General features: G+C 36.6%; 1 protein-coding gene across 2 annotated transcripts in view; it reads left to right on the top strand.

The window, feature by feature from the left end:
• CDH18 (cadherin 18) overlaps nt 1-16788 on the top strand; it is a 175830-nt gene that overhangs the window by 142924 nt on the left and 16118 nt on the right. For both annotated transcript variants that reach the window (XM_059815672.1, XM_059815671.1), the window contains exons 7-8: nt 2218-2354; nt 14659-14780. In XM_059815672.1, coding sequence (XP_059671655.1) covers nt 2218-2354; nt 14659-14780 — 259 coding nt within the window. The remainder of the gene's footprint in view (nt 1-2217; nt 2355-14658; nt 14781-16788) is intronic.

The following is a 16788-nucleotide window of genomic DNA, read 5'->3' as shown; positions in this document are numbered from 1 at the left end:
TAAAGAGGTGTTGGTAGCCTGGACCAATACGGCCAAATAAAATAATGCCAACAGAGATGTGCCCTTTTTTGTTTGTTTGTTTTGTAATGAGTCCTCAGAGGATTCCAATATTCTTCAAAAGCAACATAAGTTTTCTTGGATAGCTGTAACATTCAGCATGTCACGGTCAGTGACTGATGAATGTTGGTCAACAGTTTGCTTTTAATTCATCTCCTGAGTTTACTGAGCACTGAGAAGCATAACAAGTTTTGGAAGTGTGTCTGCAATGCCCACTGCGATTCAGCAATTGGAAATTCAGCCTTTTTTTTTTTGTTTTGTTCTTTTTCTGGCAACATCACTTGTTTTGATTTTTTTTTGTCCAATTTAGGACATACATTAAATAATGTCCTCTGAAAAAATATTTCCTGATTTAAATTCTTAAAAACAATTGCCCCATCCCCTACATAATCAAGGTCTTGCCAGTCTGCTTTCAGTATGGAGACAGTTTGAGTTGTTTACTTGTTAGAAGCAACTTCAGCTGCCATCTTGCACATTGGAAGTGTCTTTATTGAGCACTTCGGGTGTATTTTAGAATGAGGTATTCCCAGGTGTTGGTAGTTAATGAACCGCACATAGGTTCTGCCTGTAGCTCAGATGGGAGACAGCGAGTTAAATCCTTATTCCAGAGAAACATAAAATGTATGGGAACTGAGGTCTGCTGTCTCTCCAACAGCTCCCACAGTCACATGGGAGCTGTTTCACTCTCCACAATGTTGAAAAGAAAGACGGAGAGCAGACGAGAAGGGAAGATTTTCTAGCCTAGTTTTGGCTGCTTTGATTTCCAGTGCCTGACCTACAGTTACTTCATTGCTGAAAACACTGGAAGCAAGAAAAAAAAATCTTGAGTGCCACAAGCCAAAATAGTGCATTGTCAGGCAGATGTAAAATGCTTCTTGCAGGTGGGAGAGGTGGGTTCAGCTTCTCTCCAACAAGGAACATCTGACCTAAGTTACCAAGTCCTAGCTGGCTTTTCCACTGAGTGTCCTATCCTTTGGCCAATTAAGGTGACTCACTCAAATTGCTGCCTCCTCCTCTAGTGCTTTATTTCTTTTGCTTTTTCACATGTCATATCTTACTTTAATATATCATTCAATGAAGTGTTTGCTTGTTTGTTTGTTTTTCCTTTCCACAAATAGTCTAAATGAGTACATTGTGAGAGAAAGAAAACTGAAGTTATTTTTAATTTTTTTTTCAGCTTGGCAGCTTTTATGTGCACCACTCTTTTTATTAGCTGGCAATTACACTTTTGGTCGTGTAGAAATAAGAGCAATTGGATGGGACAAATAAATCATTTTGAACTATGTATACATTCCATATATTAAAAACTTCACAGAATGAAAGCAGGGCTGACAAATTATTAGAAAAAACAATTATAGTATATAAAAGACTTACAAACCTTTTCCTTATTTTTTTCATCAAGTCTGAAGTTAGTGAAGAAGGCTTGATAGGGGTCTGTAATTGCTTCATTTGTTAAAAGCCGTTGTAAATAATTCCAGCTTTGAGAAAAAATGTCTTGCCAATATCTTCTTTTGTGTTCCCTCCCTCTGCTTCCATTACCCACTTCAAGGCTTTTACTTTCTCTGCTGGGCGAAGTGCCCAGAAGCCAAGGGAGTTAAGCAGGGCTGCTGAGTTCTGCTTCTAGGCTAGTGTCAGCTGCAGCTCTGGGAATCAGCCATTTCTGCTACTAGTCTCTGCAATGGTTATGTTCAAAACAGCTTATGTCATCATGTTATCAACCTCATGTCAGAGAGACATGCTTCAAAACAGGTACCAGGACTGAGAACACTGGTGTACAGTGACAAGCAAAGAAACGGAAGAATAGTATCTTAATGTATTTCTGTTTTCTTTTCTGCCTTTCCATTTTATGATTTTTTCATCAAAATGTATGTGTATCTTACCTTTGACAGGACTGTATACTGCTGTGTAAAATAACACCTGTTAGTTTTTTATAACTTTGTGACTCACAGTGGAAACCTTGTTAGGTATCAAAAGAAATGTAATATTATGAAAAAATGAAATATGGTGTTACTTTGTGTGTCTCCATAATGTAGAATTTTTCTTAGTGTGTTTTTAAAAATTTCTGTGATTTTAAAAGCTTGAAAGTAATATGTAGTTTTCTGTTACTTTGAATTATACATACTACAATGAGTATATATTTATTGTTTTATTTCTTCATAGATATTTCATTGATTATAACACAGAAGAAGATAGATATTTCACCATTGATGCTAGTACTGGGACCATTAAGACTGCCAAGATCTTTGACAGAGAGGAGACACCTTGGTACAACATCACAGTGGCTGCTTCTGAGATAGGTAAATAATATATTTGGCACATAGCATTAGAAAGGAAAATAATAATTTTCAGATTTAAAGAAGCACTCTCTTGAGAAGTTATGTTCTTTTTAACACCAATGGATTTTTAGCCAGTTTGGATAAAGGAGAGTTTTTTTCTCTGTGTGTAAATTTCCTAATTCTACAGAACAAATAAACAAAACCCCACATGCCTATGTGATTCCACCTATGTAAACTTACCATCTTTTTCTGTATGTGATAGAAGGCTGCCAGTTTACCCAGGAACAGTTCCAAGCATTCAGTGTCCTAAAATCAACAGCTTGTCCCATTTGTGTTTCATATTTCATATATCTTAGAAGATAACACTATATAGTACTGTCTGAGAAATTAATCCTTCCTTCTTGTATCTGCTGTTAACCTGTTTTAGTGAATTGCATGTTAAATATGCCAATATTAATTTATATCTGACAGGTTTCTAGTAGTTGCTGATTATCACGGTTTACCTCTGGCCTTTTACTGGGCAAATTGCCAAGTAAAGGTAAAATGAATACTTGCCTGTGCATTTGGAAGGGCTCAAAGTCTGATGGATTTCCAGATAAGCCCTGCGACAGTCAAGAAATGTCTGACTGAGTAGTCCCACATAAATATTTTTACATGAGGCAAGAACAGTTTAAAGAACATTTCAGTTAACCTTTCTATTACAGGGTCTTTATTTTGGCACAGTCAAAGTTTTAAAGTTAAAAAATTCAATAAACCGAATGAAAAAAAATCCCAACCTGGATCAATAGATCCAGTCCTGCTAAGTAGTCTTCATGATACCGTCTTTCAGTGGCAGTGTTTTTGATCAAAACTGTGAGCTACTTTTATGTATATTCCCTTCCTTTTTCTTTTTTTCCTTTTTTTGGGGTATTCTGTCATTGCCAGATGACACAATATAGGTTTTACCTGTTGCAGGTCCCACTGACATTATTGAGCCCCCTCTGCTTTCATCTGTTTCATCTCCAGGTTCAAATGGAATCTGTTCTGCTTCTACATCACTAACACATGCTACAGAATTAACAGCACATACATGTTTTATAAGGACAACAAATTGTTTCTTATTAATGTACCTGCTTCAGGACATTTTGAACTAAGGAAATTTCTATTGTAAATAGTAAAATCTGGAGTTTTATGGTTAGCCCTTTAAAAAACGTAACCACTGACACTTCAGTGTGCTTGACAGTGTCTTCATATATAATGTGTTAATTCAGTGCAGCATGAAATAAAATACAATTTAAGCCTAATCATAAGGAGGTGTATAGCAGGTGTTAATTTGAATTAAGATTTAAAAGCCACATTGGGACATACTGAAAAAAGGAGTAGTCACTAGTCTTTTTGGGAAGCCATCCAAATGTAATTATTTTGCAGAAATAAATCTCAGTAGTATTAACCTTAAGTGTGGCTTTCTATACATTATTTATTTCACATAGTCAAATGAGTGGTAGTACACGTACCATGCTGAGAGAATAGTATGGAGAAGGATTATGTTTATAACTAAAAGAGAGTAGAATAAATAATGAGGATGAAATGCCATATTTTTTAAGACAGCCTGCTTAGAATTCTCCATTCCAGGTACAACTTGTTACAGGAAAAGAGAGATTATTTTTTTTTCCCATGCATTGCCTTTCTTACTGTTAAAGTTGGGATTGGAAAGAGAAGTAAATCTATAATGTCAGTTTGAAAAACAATTCGGATATGAAAAAAGGAAGAGACAGCAGTGAAGAGATGGATGGCAGGCAGACTGACAGGCAGCCTAAATGACGGGCAGCCTTTCCTTTTGTCTGCTTCTTTGGCCATTTTCTTACCTACAGTAATTTGAAAATTATAACACTGCTGTACTCTTCCAAATCCATTGTGAAATCAGTATTTGGATCTACAATGGAAGGAGGAGCATATGTTGTGTATAGAGCATCAAGGCCAAAACTCTCACGTTAAGTGCTATCTATGCCGTATCTACAGCCTTTTATGGTATTCATAAGTCCATGCACAAGGAATTGCAGAACTAAGACTAAAGCTGAAAAACAGGTGGGAGGCTATGACCAAAACGTTATCTAGCTGTGAGAGTGGCAGTCTTCAAGTTCATCTGACATGGTAGAAGGCATTTGTAGCTTCTGACACCATTTGCTTAGCCAGGAACATAGAATCTGCAAGGCCCAGAAAGATTGCACTGCTTCAGCAGTAAGAGGTGCTCTGCTGAAATAATGTTACGATTATAGTTAGTTTCTTGAAGTGTTTTCCTCTCTTGACTTTATGCTACACTTCACTGACAGAATTCAGTTTCTACTGATCATCCTTTGGGCAGCTGTTTGTAGCTGTGCTTATTTTATGCAAAAGAATTTTGGAATCAACATGTATGATATCCTCATGCTTCAGCCTTATTGTTTCTGAACCTTTTGTAAGACATTTACTTTCACTTTTTGTCTCAGCATGCGATATACACACTGCATTGATCAAATGTCCCCTCTGAAATCAGTGGAAGTTCTACCAATTTCCTCTGTGGGTGTAATGTTGATGTAATGATCAGTGGGTTTTTTTGTTTATGCAGATACTTCCTAAAGCACACCAGAGTTCATTGCCCCAAGAATGTGTGGGGCATTCCTTTTTTTCTTTAATGTGCACTGTTCTTTAACAGCAGCATACAGTGAGGAAGAGTGGGATTTTGGTGTCCAGGGCACAGCACTGAAGCTCTTGCTTTGATTGTTTCAGTACTAGTACTTCCTGAAAGCTCCTTGTGGTATTAGGGAATAAGACAGATGTTAAAATACTACTATATTTTATATTGAAGGATCTACAGATTATGTTTGGGGCAGGGGGAAGGACTACAAATTGATGGTAATAGGATTTTAAAATACAGTTTCACATAGAATTATTCGCATTTCATTAGTTTGTTAGAAATCTTCAAAAAAGTTTATAAAAGAGTATTTGAAAGAGGAAAGAGGTAGAATTTGCTTGGATCTATTAAAGGCTTTTGACCAAGTCTTTGACAAGAGTAATGGAAATAGGAAAATACAGAGCAAGTGTACAAAGTTTTATAACAGATGAAAGACTGATTTAGAGGAAAGAAATACAGTCATAGTGAATGGTTGTTCCTTTGGGAGTGGAAGAAGTTAAGGCTGAGCTATTTTAAGGACTGGTGTAGGATCTGTCAGTTAGAATTCTTTGTAATGACAGCACACCATGATAGGAAGTGATTCAGATTCCCAAATAACCTCCCTAGCTGCTAAGAATTAAGAAAGATTGAGAGAAACTCATGTAAGAACAAGACACATGGAAGTATGGGCTAGATAAATGAACGATGAAGTGGATTGAAAATTGTCTGAAATGGCAGGCTCAAAGGGTTGTGATCCGCAACGCAAAGTGAAGCTGGACTCCGGTCACTAGTGGAGTACCCCCAGGGGCTGATACTGGATACAGTACTGTTTAATCTCTTTGTTAATGGTTGATGGTACTCTCAGCCAGTTTGCAAATGACACAAAACTGGAGTAATGGCTGATACACCAGAGGGTCATGCTGCCATCTAGAGGGATCTTGACAGGCTGGAGAAATGGGTGAACGGGAATCTTGTGAAGTTCAGTAATAGGAAGTGCAGAGTCCAGCACCTGGAAAGGAATAATCCCATGCACCAGTACACATGCAGGGCCAACTGGCTGGAGAGCAGCTTTTCAAAAAAGGATGTGGATGTCCTGGTGGATGCAAGTTGAACATGAGCCAGCAATGTGCCTTTGTGGCAAAGAAGGCCAACACATCCTGCACCATGTGAAGAAGACTGTTGCCAGCAGGTTGAGGGAGGTGATCCTTCCCCTCTATACAGCACTGGTGAGGCCACACATGGACTGCTGGGTCCAGATCTGGGCTCCACAGTATCAGAGAGACATGGAGCAACTTGACTAAGTCCAGTGAAGGGGCATGAAATCATTAAGAACTGGAGCATCTGTCATACGAGGAGAGACTGGAAGCTGGGACTGTTCAGCCTGGAGATGAGAAGGCTCGGAAGGAGCTTATCAGTGTGTTTAAATAGGTGATAGGGGGAGTAAAGAAGATGAGTAAAGATGAGCAAAGACTCATCGGAGTAGTATCCAGTGAAATGACAGGAGGCAATGTGCACAAATTGAAATACAGAAAATTCCATTTAAACATTCAAAAAATGTTTTTACTGTAGGATTGGTCAAAAAATAGGACAGGTCACCTAGAGAGGTTGTGGAGTGTCCATTCTTGGAGATATTCAAAACACAACTGGACACGTCCCAGAGCGATGTACTCTAGTTGACCCAGCTTTGAGCAGGGGGGTTGGACTTGCTGATCTATGGAGGTGGCTTCCAACCTCAACCATTCTGTGATTTTATGATATTGGGAACTGGGTGTTGAATGTGGAGAAGAAAAAGGACAGCTATTTCTCACAAATAGTGATGTATTCTCAAAGAAAATAGGTGGTTGTAAAAATAATTGTGGGTGATTTAGTTAAGGTTTCTCTCTAGCATATAGTAGTGCTGAATACAAAAGCAAAAGCAACAATAACAGCAAAACCCCAAATCACAGCCCCTGTAAGAGAAAGGTGGCACTAAAATATGAATGGATGGACTTTGCCACTTCCAAAGCCAATTTCACTTAGGAAGATAAACATGTACTTTGTAGTTTTCAAAGCAGTGCTGCAAATAGGACAAATAATAGTATCCTTGAAGTCTTTGTGCTCAATAAGCGGGAATAAAGGTTGCGGGGAGAAATAAACACTGATTATTGAAGGAATCCGAGAACGTCTTGATATGAGAATCAAAGTGAGGATTTTAGCTTTCACTAGAAATTTCTACTTAGAAATATAGCAAGGAAGACTATCAGGAAACTCCTTTTAGATACTAATTCTAACAACTGAACTGACTGTGTTCAGTATCTGCTCAATAGACACAGAGCAAACCAGCTTCTAGATACTGCTTTCAGATGATGTTGACAACAAGAGATTACTGGGATTCATGAAGTACTGGACATTTAGATGGATAATAAGAATATCTGTGGTTGTAAAAGGAAATGTAATTTTTTGAAAGCAAGGTAAGTGCTTATATTTCACAGCAGATCCAAAAGTTTACATTTCAGAGATTTAGAAGATACTTTTTAATGGAGATTTTTCACATGTTTCTCTTATGCAGCTGGTAAGTATACCAGTGTGTAAAATAGATTTCTGGATTTACTAGATCATCGATGTTTTTTGGGATGAAGTTGGGGTGTTCCTGAATGTCTCCAAAATGCTCTGCAATGGCTGAGAATGCAAAAGCAGATAATTTCCCACTATTTACCTAAAGGACCAACTTGAATGCAATGAACACACAATGAATTGATTTTACAAACAAAACAAAAATCTCTAAGGCTATCAGACACAATCAGATATTGGGAAAAAACCTAAAGATATTTGTCTTTGTTTATATGTCTTCCTGTATTTGCTTCTCTATGCATATTCTTCATACTAGCTTCACAGAATAAGATACTGAAGTGTTGAGTTAGAGCAATACCTTATTGACAAAAAATGTAGTATTGAAAGGATCCCAGGAAAATACAGTCATTACAAAAACTACACAAAGAAATAACTTTCAGAGGTATTTTCATAGAGGCCCAATAAACCCTGTTCAGAATTAAAATATGTGAAAAGGCAGGACAGCTCACAAGCATAAGAGTTTGGAACAGTTAGCTTGCAAGAATTAGGGTAAAAGCATTAAAGTGCATGTTCTAATTATAACATAAGCAGTTTTTTCATCAATAAGTTTTGGTAGAAACAGAAACAATAACAGATATACAATTCAGAGGAAGACAGGATGCACAGGTTGAAATAATAATTTGCAGCAGTGACATATAAAACCCCTTGAAATTTTGAATAAATATTGAAAGCCCTATAATTGCATTAGATAAACAGATAAAGTATATAATTATAATGAGGTGCAGTTACATCTTTTCTTTAGGTACACAAGGATATTGCCACCTCATATTGCCATCAGTGAACAGCAATTTGCCAAGTTCTTTTTCATGTTTTATGGTTGCATTGCAGCAGAAAAGACATTCCTAAGATTTTGGTAGGAGATTAAAATATGTTACTTCTGATAGCACTACATTAGACTGCCTTATGGAGAATGATAGAGTAGGGGTGTAAAGTAAACAGAATAAACCTGTTAATGCTATTAAGAGGCAACCTAATTTATTTTACAAAAAGTAAAATCAAAAGACAAAAATACACAATTCATTTCTGTTTGTTTTGAAACACGTCAAAACAACATATGCATTGCCTGAAGGAAATATATCTATGGAGTAGTTATCTTCCTGGCATAGAGCATTGAAAGAATTAGAAAAGAACAAGAATTGATGACATTTTATTTTCTCATTTTAAACTTTTTCCCATAATCAAGAATAACTTTAATGCCTTGTGCCAAATAATTAATTTTTAGAAAAAGGAAACCTTTTCAAGATCTAAAAGAAAGTAATTTAAATCAGAACGAAGTGCTGTTACAGTGTTATAATCTCCTAACCCTCTGTATCAGGTGGACTGCAGGATGATTATTTAATACCAGTGAGTTTGTTGCTAGCTTTGTGTCTTACTTTTTCCTTGAAGTGAATTTTTCCTTACACAAAAGATAAAATTTCTTCATAGTGATTTTTGGTCTATAATTTTTTCTTCAAAAATAATTGTTTTTTAACAATACAGAGTACACTTAAATAATAAAATGCATTCATTTTTTTAACGTCAGTACAGGGAAATTTTGTCTTTTGTATCGGTTTGCTACAGTTATGATTATCTCTCTAGGTACATTACAGAACCAGACATAAAAGTGTTACCTTCAGCCCTGCCCCCACCAAGAAAAAAATCACATTCATTCTTCATCTTTGACCTCACTTGGGTTCTGCCTGCTAGCTCAGTTTCAGAAAGAGTTTTGGTATTGCTAACAATCACTTTATTTTTCCAAGAAACAGAATCTGCCACAAAAGTATTTCCCTAATTGTGGACTAGATTAAAGTAGATTTTAAAAATGACATGCTCTGAGTTTTAAGACTATTTTGCTCATGGAGTAGTGGCAAACTGGATATCTGATATCTTTTTAATGGTGAGAGCTAGACACAATACTGGTACCCTATCCAAACTTTCCAATGATACACACTTTATTTTCAGCCACACTTTATTTTCAGCCTTGGCAAGTTGCCTACTAATGGACCATAAAAACGCAATAATATGATTTGTAGCAGAATCTGCCGTTCTTTTAAACGTACTTATCAATGCAATAAGGAAAGCATACACAAAACTATTAAAAAAAAAACAGTTGTCAAAAGGCAGCTCCTTCTCCATCCTGCTCAAGAAGTGATGCTTCTAATTCCAAGTTCGATGCTTATTTCCCTGTTTATCTTGGTTTAGTCATTGGCTTCTAGGCATGATGGACTTTCTTCTCCTCTGTTTCTTTGGGGAAAGGTATGATGAAGATATTCCTATGTTGTCATCTGAAGATGGTGTAGGGTATGGCTCTTCCTGGCTATCAATGTGGGTCCCCAAAGAAGAGACAGTCTTTGGGATCATGTGACATTTCCCTGTTCAGGGCTTTGTGAATCAGTACCAGAATCTCAAAACGGACATTTCTTGTCACAGAACCAATATATTTTTTGGTGTCCTGATCTACTCAGGAGGTGAGCACCAGCGTGGTCTATGAGCTGCAGAATTTGGCTTGCATTAAGGCAGAAAGAGTTGCCAGCTTTAGAGCGCTATATGTTTTACATCTGCTGCAGTGCTGTTATTACTACTATTTCTCCTGTTGCTACTACTGCTACCACTACTACCATGATCCAAGAGAAGTGATCAGTGCCTTCAGGTTTGCGTTCATCAGCGAAAAGTCAAATTTTGCTATAAGGAAAGATAAAATATTTTCTAGCCAACTTCAGGTAACAATATTTAAAAGTACCCACTACCTTAAAAAATCAGAACAGAACGTTACATTTATTATTAAATTCTGCATAATTTTCTCCTTGCCAGAAAATTTAGTTTATTGCATATGCACCATCCTGAATTAAACCCAGTATTTTCTGAATATTACCACTTGCACTTACATACTAGACATTCTTTCATCTTTTTAGTTCTGTTTCTGTAGTATATTTTATCTTTCCTAGATATATATTCAGCCATCTAATGTGTCAAAACTAATCATTATTAAAGAAGTGTGATGAGTGCTTTCTACTTCTCTTTAAAAAACTACCGGAATAGATAGTTGGTTGAACTTTCTAAGTATTGGCTTGCCTCATAAGGTCTTGAAAAGGTGTCAAAATGAGGAAAAAAAAGTTGTTATTGTACTGGGTAAGATCAATATTTAATATTGACGATGCAAAAGCATAGACATTAATTCTAATCCTAAGCAAGGTGAAGATTTTTGTTCTCCATCATTAAAACAAGTAAAATTATTCCATTTTTTTGTAAAATAGTTCAGGCTGTCTCTGGGTTAAATTAGTCACTCAGCTTTCTTGATATTAACTGTTTAACTATACCTGTCTAAATAAAAAAAAAAGGCAAAAAACAAACCCACCAAAGACTGTTGATGTCAGGACTGTTATTCTGAATGTCATTCAGGTAGAATTTATTTTCATAAAGCCCGTGGGAATTTTGTTAATATGAAAATGAAATCTCAGACAGCAGTAGCTGCATGAAAGAGCTTTCTTCTTAAACAGAGGTTTTAAAGTTTGCCCACAGAAATTAATGGAAGAGAAGATTCAAGACTTCAGACCGCCTATTGATAGGGACTTCTGTAAGTTCGCAGAGGACTTGCTGGTGGAGGGGCTGATACTCAATGAAATTGATTAACTTTACAGATGTTCAGTATTCTGGCAGAAGATCTATTTATTGTGGGAAAAGTCTCAAGCATAAGAAGGCAAGTTCCTAGTACAGGTGAATCACAGCAATGTTTCAATGAGCATTCACTTTGAAAAATCTACTCTTGAGGCATAATGGTAATAGGACACAGAATGGATTTGGCTGTTTTATAATGCGCAGGCCTGAAATATATGTCAGCACTGATTATCTTAAAACTGGAAATCTGCCAAATTGCTGCAAGAAATTTGTCTAATTAACAAAAATATACTACTGAAAGGACCAGTTATTAGAGTGGTTTGGAGATTGTGAGTGAGTTGTACACCTGAAAAAGGCTGGAGTTCATATTTATTTTATAATAAAACAACAAAACCAAACCTAAAAAAAATAAAGTTTGTAAGGTCCCTCTTAATTCATTCTCATTCTCTCCCCCCATTATAAACTGTGCTATCGTCTTGCATGCATATCTATGTAGTGTACACAATCTGACAAACTTCAAGACTGTTTTGCTAAGTGTTAATACTTTCCCTGTTAGCATTTTGTAGTGAGCAGGCTGTCAATGTGGAAATTTGCCTGCAAATGTCAACGATCCCATGAGGTAACTGCTTCCAGAAAGATACTAATAATACCTTGTACATTAAACACTCTTTTGAACTGGTAAGGTTATTTAAGAATTCTTTGTACTGCAAAGCAGCTGCAGAACAAATGAAGGTAAACTCTCTGAATGTCCATGAAACCTCTGTGAAAATAATGCAAATTTAACAGACGACACTGGGTAGTAGGACACATTCAAGACGAGGCAAAGAGGTCTGATACACTGTACTGAAACAAAAGTATTTACCATTATTTTTCCTATAAATTGGACTTAAAATTTTGATTTTCCTTCCTCAGTAACTATTCCAAACATGCCAGACCTACAGAACACTCCTCTGTCTCTGGTACCCTCTGCCCTGTGCTCTTCCTGCTTTTTTGCCCCCTTCCTCTTAGATGTGTTATGCCCCCTTAAAGTTTTGAAGATGGCCCTGCTTTGAGCTGGAGACTGGACTGGTGTCCTCCAGAAGTCCCTTTCAACTAAGATTTTTCAGTAATCCTATGATTACCTGATAATCACAACTTTTTTTGCCTTCTGGCAAAACCTTCTTTGGGATTTCTCTAGCATTAAAATCTTCAATTCCTTCCCTATAGTTAATGAATCCACTCCCAAATGGATTTAATTGTCCTTAACCCTTTACTGTGATCTCTGCCTTCCATCTCCTTTCTGTGCTTTTGTGTGCTTTCTCTTTGTCTGTTTTGTGTCCTTCCTTTGATTTATACCACTTTCTAGTTCACATACCTCACAAACTATGTGCGAGAGCCTCCTGAACAAAGCCTCAGTAACAAAGCTCCTTTGAGTCGTAGATCATCTTTAGATGATCTATTGCTAGATATCATGTTCTGTAAATGTAATTACAGGATTTTTGTAATTGGATTGTCTGATGATATTGACAAAGGAAGTTACCTAAATGAGTTTACAAGCTGTATTTCAGTGAGCAATAAGAAGTATTCAGTCTCTACTGCTTGCGCCGTTCTGCACAATCTCATGACCTACTTCCAGGGAAGGATCAAACATCTTTTTATGTTAATACTCATTCTGCAAAGGGTCTCCTGGAGAGAAGATTGCTTCCTTTCTCCCAACTGCGTAGTGAACAGCCAAGTGTCATTCTTCCTCACGTTCACTTCATATATTCCCAGTATTTTAACATTCCCCAAAATTTTCCACTAAAAGTGTTTTCTAGATAGCAATGGAAAGTCTCAGTCTTGCATGAACACAATTGAGGTAGCCTACTTTAGTCCCTTAGTTCACCTGTTGTAAAGTTATTCATAGTTTTGGGGTAAAACTGAAAATACCAACAGTCAAGGAAAATCTCAGCAAGAAAATTGAATTTGCAAGTCTATGAATGTCTTCTGAGTGTGTTTTTACAACCGCTAATGCTAATGTTAATTGGGAATAGAGGTTCCTGTGTTATCTAAGTTAAGTCTTCCTTTTCTGTTGACTTTTGTGATCTCCTTTCTATTCCCATTTTATGGGGATAATTGACTAAGTTCCAAAAGTGAATTAAAATAATCAGGTGAACATAGACATATTAGTTAAAAAGAGAAAGTGAAAAATCTGAAGAGAACTTCTAAACCCGAGGCTCTTTGACTAGTATCCCAGGTGAAAACAGAGAAGGATAAATCTCTCACTTTGTCAAAAGAAACTTCAGCATTCTCAAATGTTCTTTCATTGGGCAGCGACATTACTGATGGCTTTGAATCCAAATATGTGTCTAATCAATATTTTTCAGAATTCTGAGCAGAGGCCATTAAATGTGTGACAAATCTAAGGTATTTTTCAAATGACCCTTTTTGACAGAAACATGATATGGATTAATTAAGATCAAAATAACCAAGGCAAATGAGGCTTAGACTACTACTGTTTCTCTTTTTTTTTTTTTTTCTTCTCATGAGCACACACGGGGGCATGCGCTTTTAAAATGTGAATCTGTAAGACCCCATTCTTCCATCTTGTTGTGTTTGGAAGATTGACTTTGCTATCTTCTACTTCATTTAATTGGTGAAAGTAAAATGAAGTTTGTCATCTAACCAACTGAATTTTATACGGACTTCAGAAGGTGTATTTTAGCTAATTATAAAAAGTTTTAATACAGAATTCTTTCAATCAAATAAAATTTTCTTAGTACTTAGTAGTAAGAACAAGGGAATTATGGATTAAAAAAAAATGGGGGTTTTCCCATTTCTTCATGAAAGGTGTATCTCATTGAAAGGATTCTATTTATTGTGCTTTTTGAGGGTGAGCTCTTTTTGAGAGTGAGCTCACATGCAAGTACAGATCACAGCCTAAGACACCGTTATTTAAACATCGTTTTCTTACTGGTATGTCACTGCTAAAGCAAGACTTATTGACTACTTTGTGTAATAGCATAACTTGTGAGGAAGCTGCACTCAAGCTTGGGAAAGGTTTATATGTGCCTATGCATTCATATTTTCTTATTATTTTGGTGTTTTATTTCCTAAACTTTAAGGAACTGAGAAAAAGTTTTTAATATTTTTCATATTAGATTTTATTCAATACTGTGATGACACTTTCACATTCATTACAAAGCAATGGTTCATTTCTTAGCATACAGCGTGACAGTATGCGATAACTCCAACAGCTTTCTCCCCCTTCAGTTCCAGAGTAACTTGCATTTTTATTGATATAACAGTGATTTAAGACTCACACTATACTTTCCACTCTTTTTTTTTTAATTATTTTTCAAAACAGTTAATGAAGCACAGCAAGCAACATCTTTTAGTATCTTGCTACCTAAATTTCTGCAGCTGTATCTAGTTCTCATCCAGTTATTGTGTTAAGAAACCATGTTTAAATTGGGAATGTCACAGAATATTGAATATTTCAAAAGGCTTAATACCCCCTTGTGTATTTTGCAGACAATCCTGGGCTAGTAAGCTACGTTCCAGTTGGTGTTAGAATCTTGGACGTCAATGACAACCCTCCAAGGCTCTCCAGAGAGTATGATGTAGTCGTCTGTGAGAATGCAAAGCCTGGTCAGGTAACTCTCACAGTTATCTTTCTCCCAGTGAGAAAGAAGAATTAGTTTATTTGTTAATACCACATAGGTAAGAAGTTTGATTTGGGGAACACATGTCATAATTTTTCCTAATTTCATTTTCATATTTCACATTTGATTCAACTTTTTAACTGTATTAGGCTGAAGGGAGAAGATTTGGGAATTTGTTCAATATATCTTTCTTGTTGCTGCAAAAAAACATGCAGACTACCTTCAGTAAAGACAGGCAAAACTTTAATCTTGTCAGATAAGTGATGGAATTTGACAAGTCACTATCCTGAACAAAATGGATAAAGCAGATTTAACATCTGTCATCTAAGTGCCACATGGTAGCAAGGTTTCAAATACAGCTTAGTGAAATGGCTCGTTAACATGGCTGCCATCCTCACTTTTTGCATATTGATTACCCTTCTCTGTGCAGGGTCATTATGGAAAAGATGTTGAACGGGTTTTGCACAGCTATGAGCATGGGGAGAGTCAGAGAGAGACTGAATAGCAGAATCACATTCCAGCCACTGCTTCTGTGATCAGTGCACTTCATTGCAGTCCATGGTTTGACAATTTTACCAAGTGCCTTTGCTTTTTTGCATAGATTGAGCTTTTACCCAGCACTCTATGCTGGTTTTGCGTTATTACATAGGTTTTAAGTTGCGATTGTGAGCTCATATCTTTCCTGAGGAATGTATTACTAGTAATAACAGTTTTCTTATCAAATCTTTAAAAGCAGTGTGCATAAATGCATAGTGGCATATTTCTATTTTTAATGTTGAGACTATAAAAATGCTGTACCCCATCAGACTCTAGGCTGACCAAAGTTATCCTGACTCTAACAGTGGCTAAAAGCTGACACCTAAAGGGCAGCATAAGAACATGGCAAGCATGTATGATGCTTACCCCAAGTACCTCCCTGGTCTCAGATAATTTGCAGATCATTTCCTGATCCAAGTGTGGTTTCTCTGCTTTTAATAATCCTTTAATAACCATCTCATATGAATCTATCTAGCTTTTCCTACAACAAACATAAACTTTTGATATCTGCTACCTCATGCAGCAAGGAATTTTACTGTTTAATTGCATGTTTCAGGAAGACCTACCACCTTCTTTTTTTTCTTTTTTTTTTTTAATCTTCCCATGCTGTCTTCAGTACTTGTATTGGGAGAGAGAGAGAGAGCAGTTGATCCCTATTTATTATCTCTGTGCCATTCATAAACCTCTATGTGCACATTGCCCCTCAGCCGTCTCTTGTCCAGACTGAAGAGTCCTACTTAACTTGGACAAGCCGTGATAAAGCCCTTCTAGACTTTTGATCATTCATCTTGTCTTCCTCTAAACTTTCTCCAATTCCTCTCTATTCACCTTGAGATGGGGAATCAAAATTCAAGATGCAGGTATGCAGTGGTTTATAATTCTTACCATAGTTTATGCTTCATAGTATGTGATGGTCTCTGCTTTGTTCTCTATTCCTTTCCTAGCGCTTTCTAACAGTGGCTTTACTACTAAGCATTCGATGCAAAGAACTGCCTGCCATAACACGAATATCATTAAAAGTAATGGTCAGCTCAGAGATTATCATCATGTATGTGAAGTTAAGACTTTATGTGTAATAAATTTCACCTGACTTTGTATTGCCTGGCTACTGAGTATTGGAAGGTCTTTAGTGTCAGGCCTTCCTCTTTTCCTTGAACAACTCAGTAGCATAAGTAGATTTGGTGGGCTGATTATTCATACTCTTTATGAAAAGATGTTTATTATTACACTGACCAACAAGTGGCCCAGCATAAATCTATGTGCAACAGAAAATCTCTGGGACTTCCTTTACTTGTGGAATAGACAATTTACAGAAGAGACCCTATTTCCTGTCTTTTGAGGAATTACTTGTGCAAGGATCTTCCCTCTTAATGACTGCATAGTTTTCTTCAGTGCTCTTATGGAGACACCTCACGCAAAGCCTTTGAAAGTCTAAGTAGGTCTGCCTATCAACTGAATATCT

The sequence above is a fragment of the Gavia stellata genome, chromosome 3 (assembly GCF_030936135.1).
Source record: "Gavia stellata isolate bGavSte3 chromosome 3, bGavSte3.hap2, whole genome shotgun sequence".
NCBI lineage: Eukaryota > Metazoa > Chordata > Aves > Gaviiformes > Gaviidae > Gavia > Gavia stellata.
The sequence above is the reverse complement of the archived record's forward strand: the minus strand, read 5'-3'. Positions and strand labels throughout refer to the sequence as shown.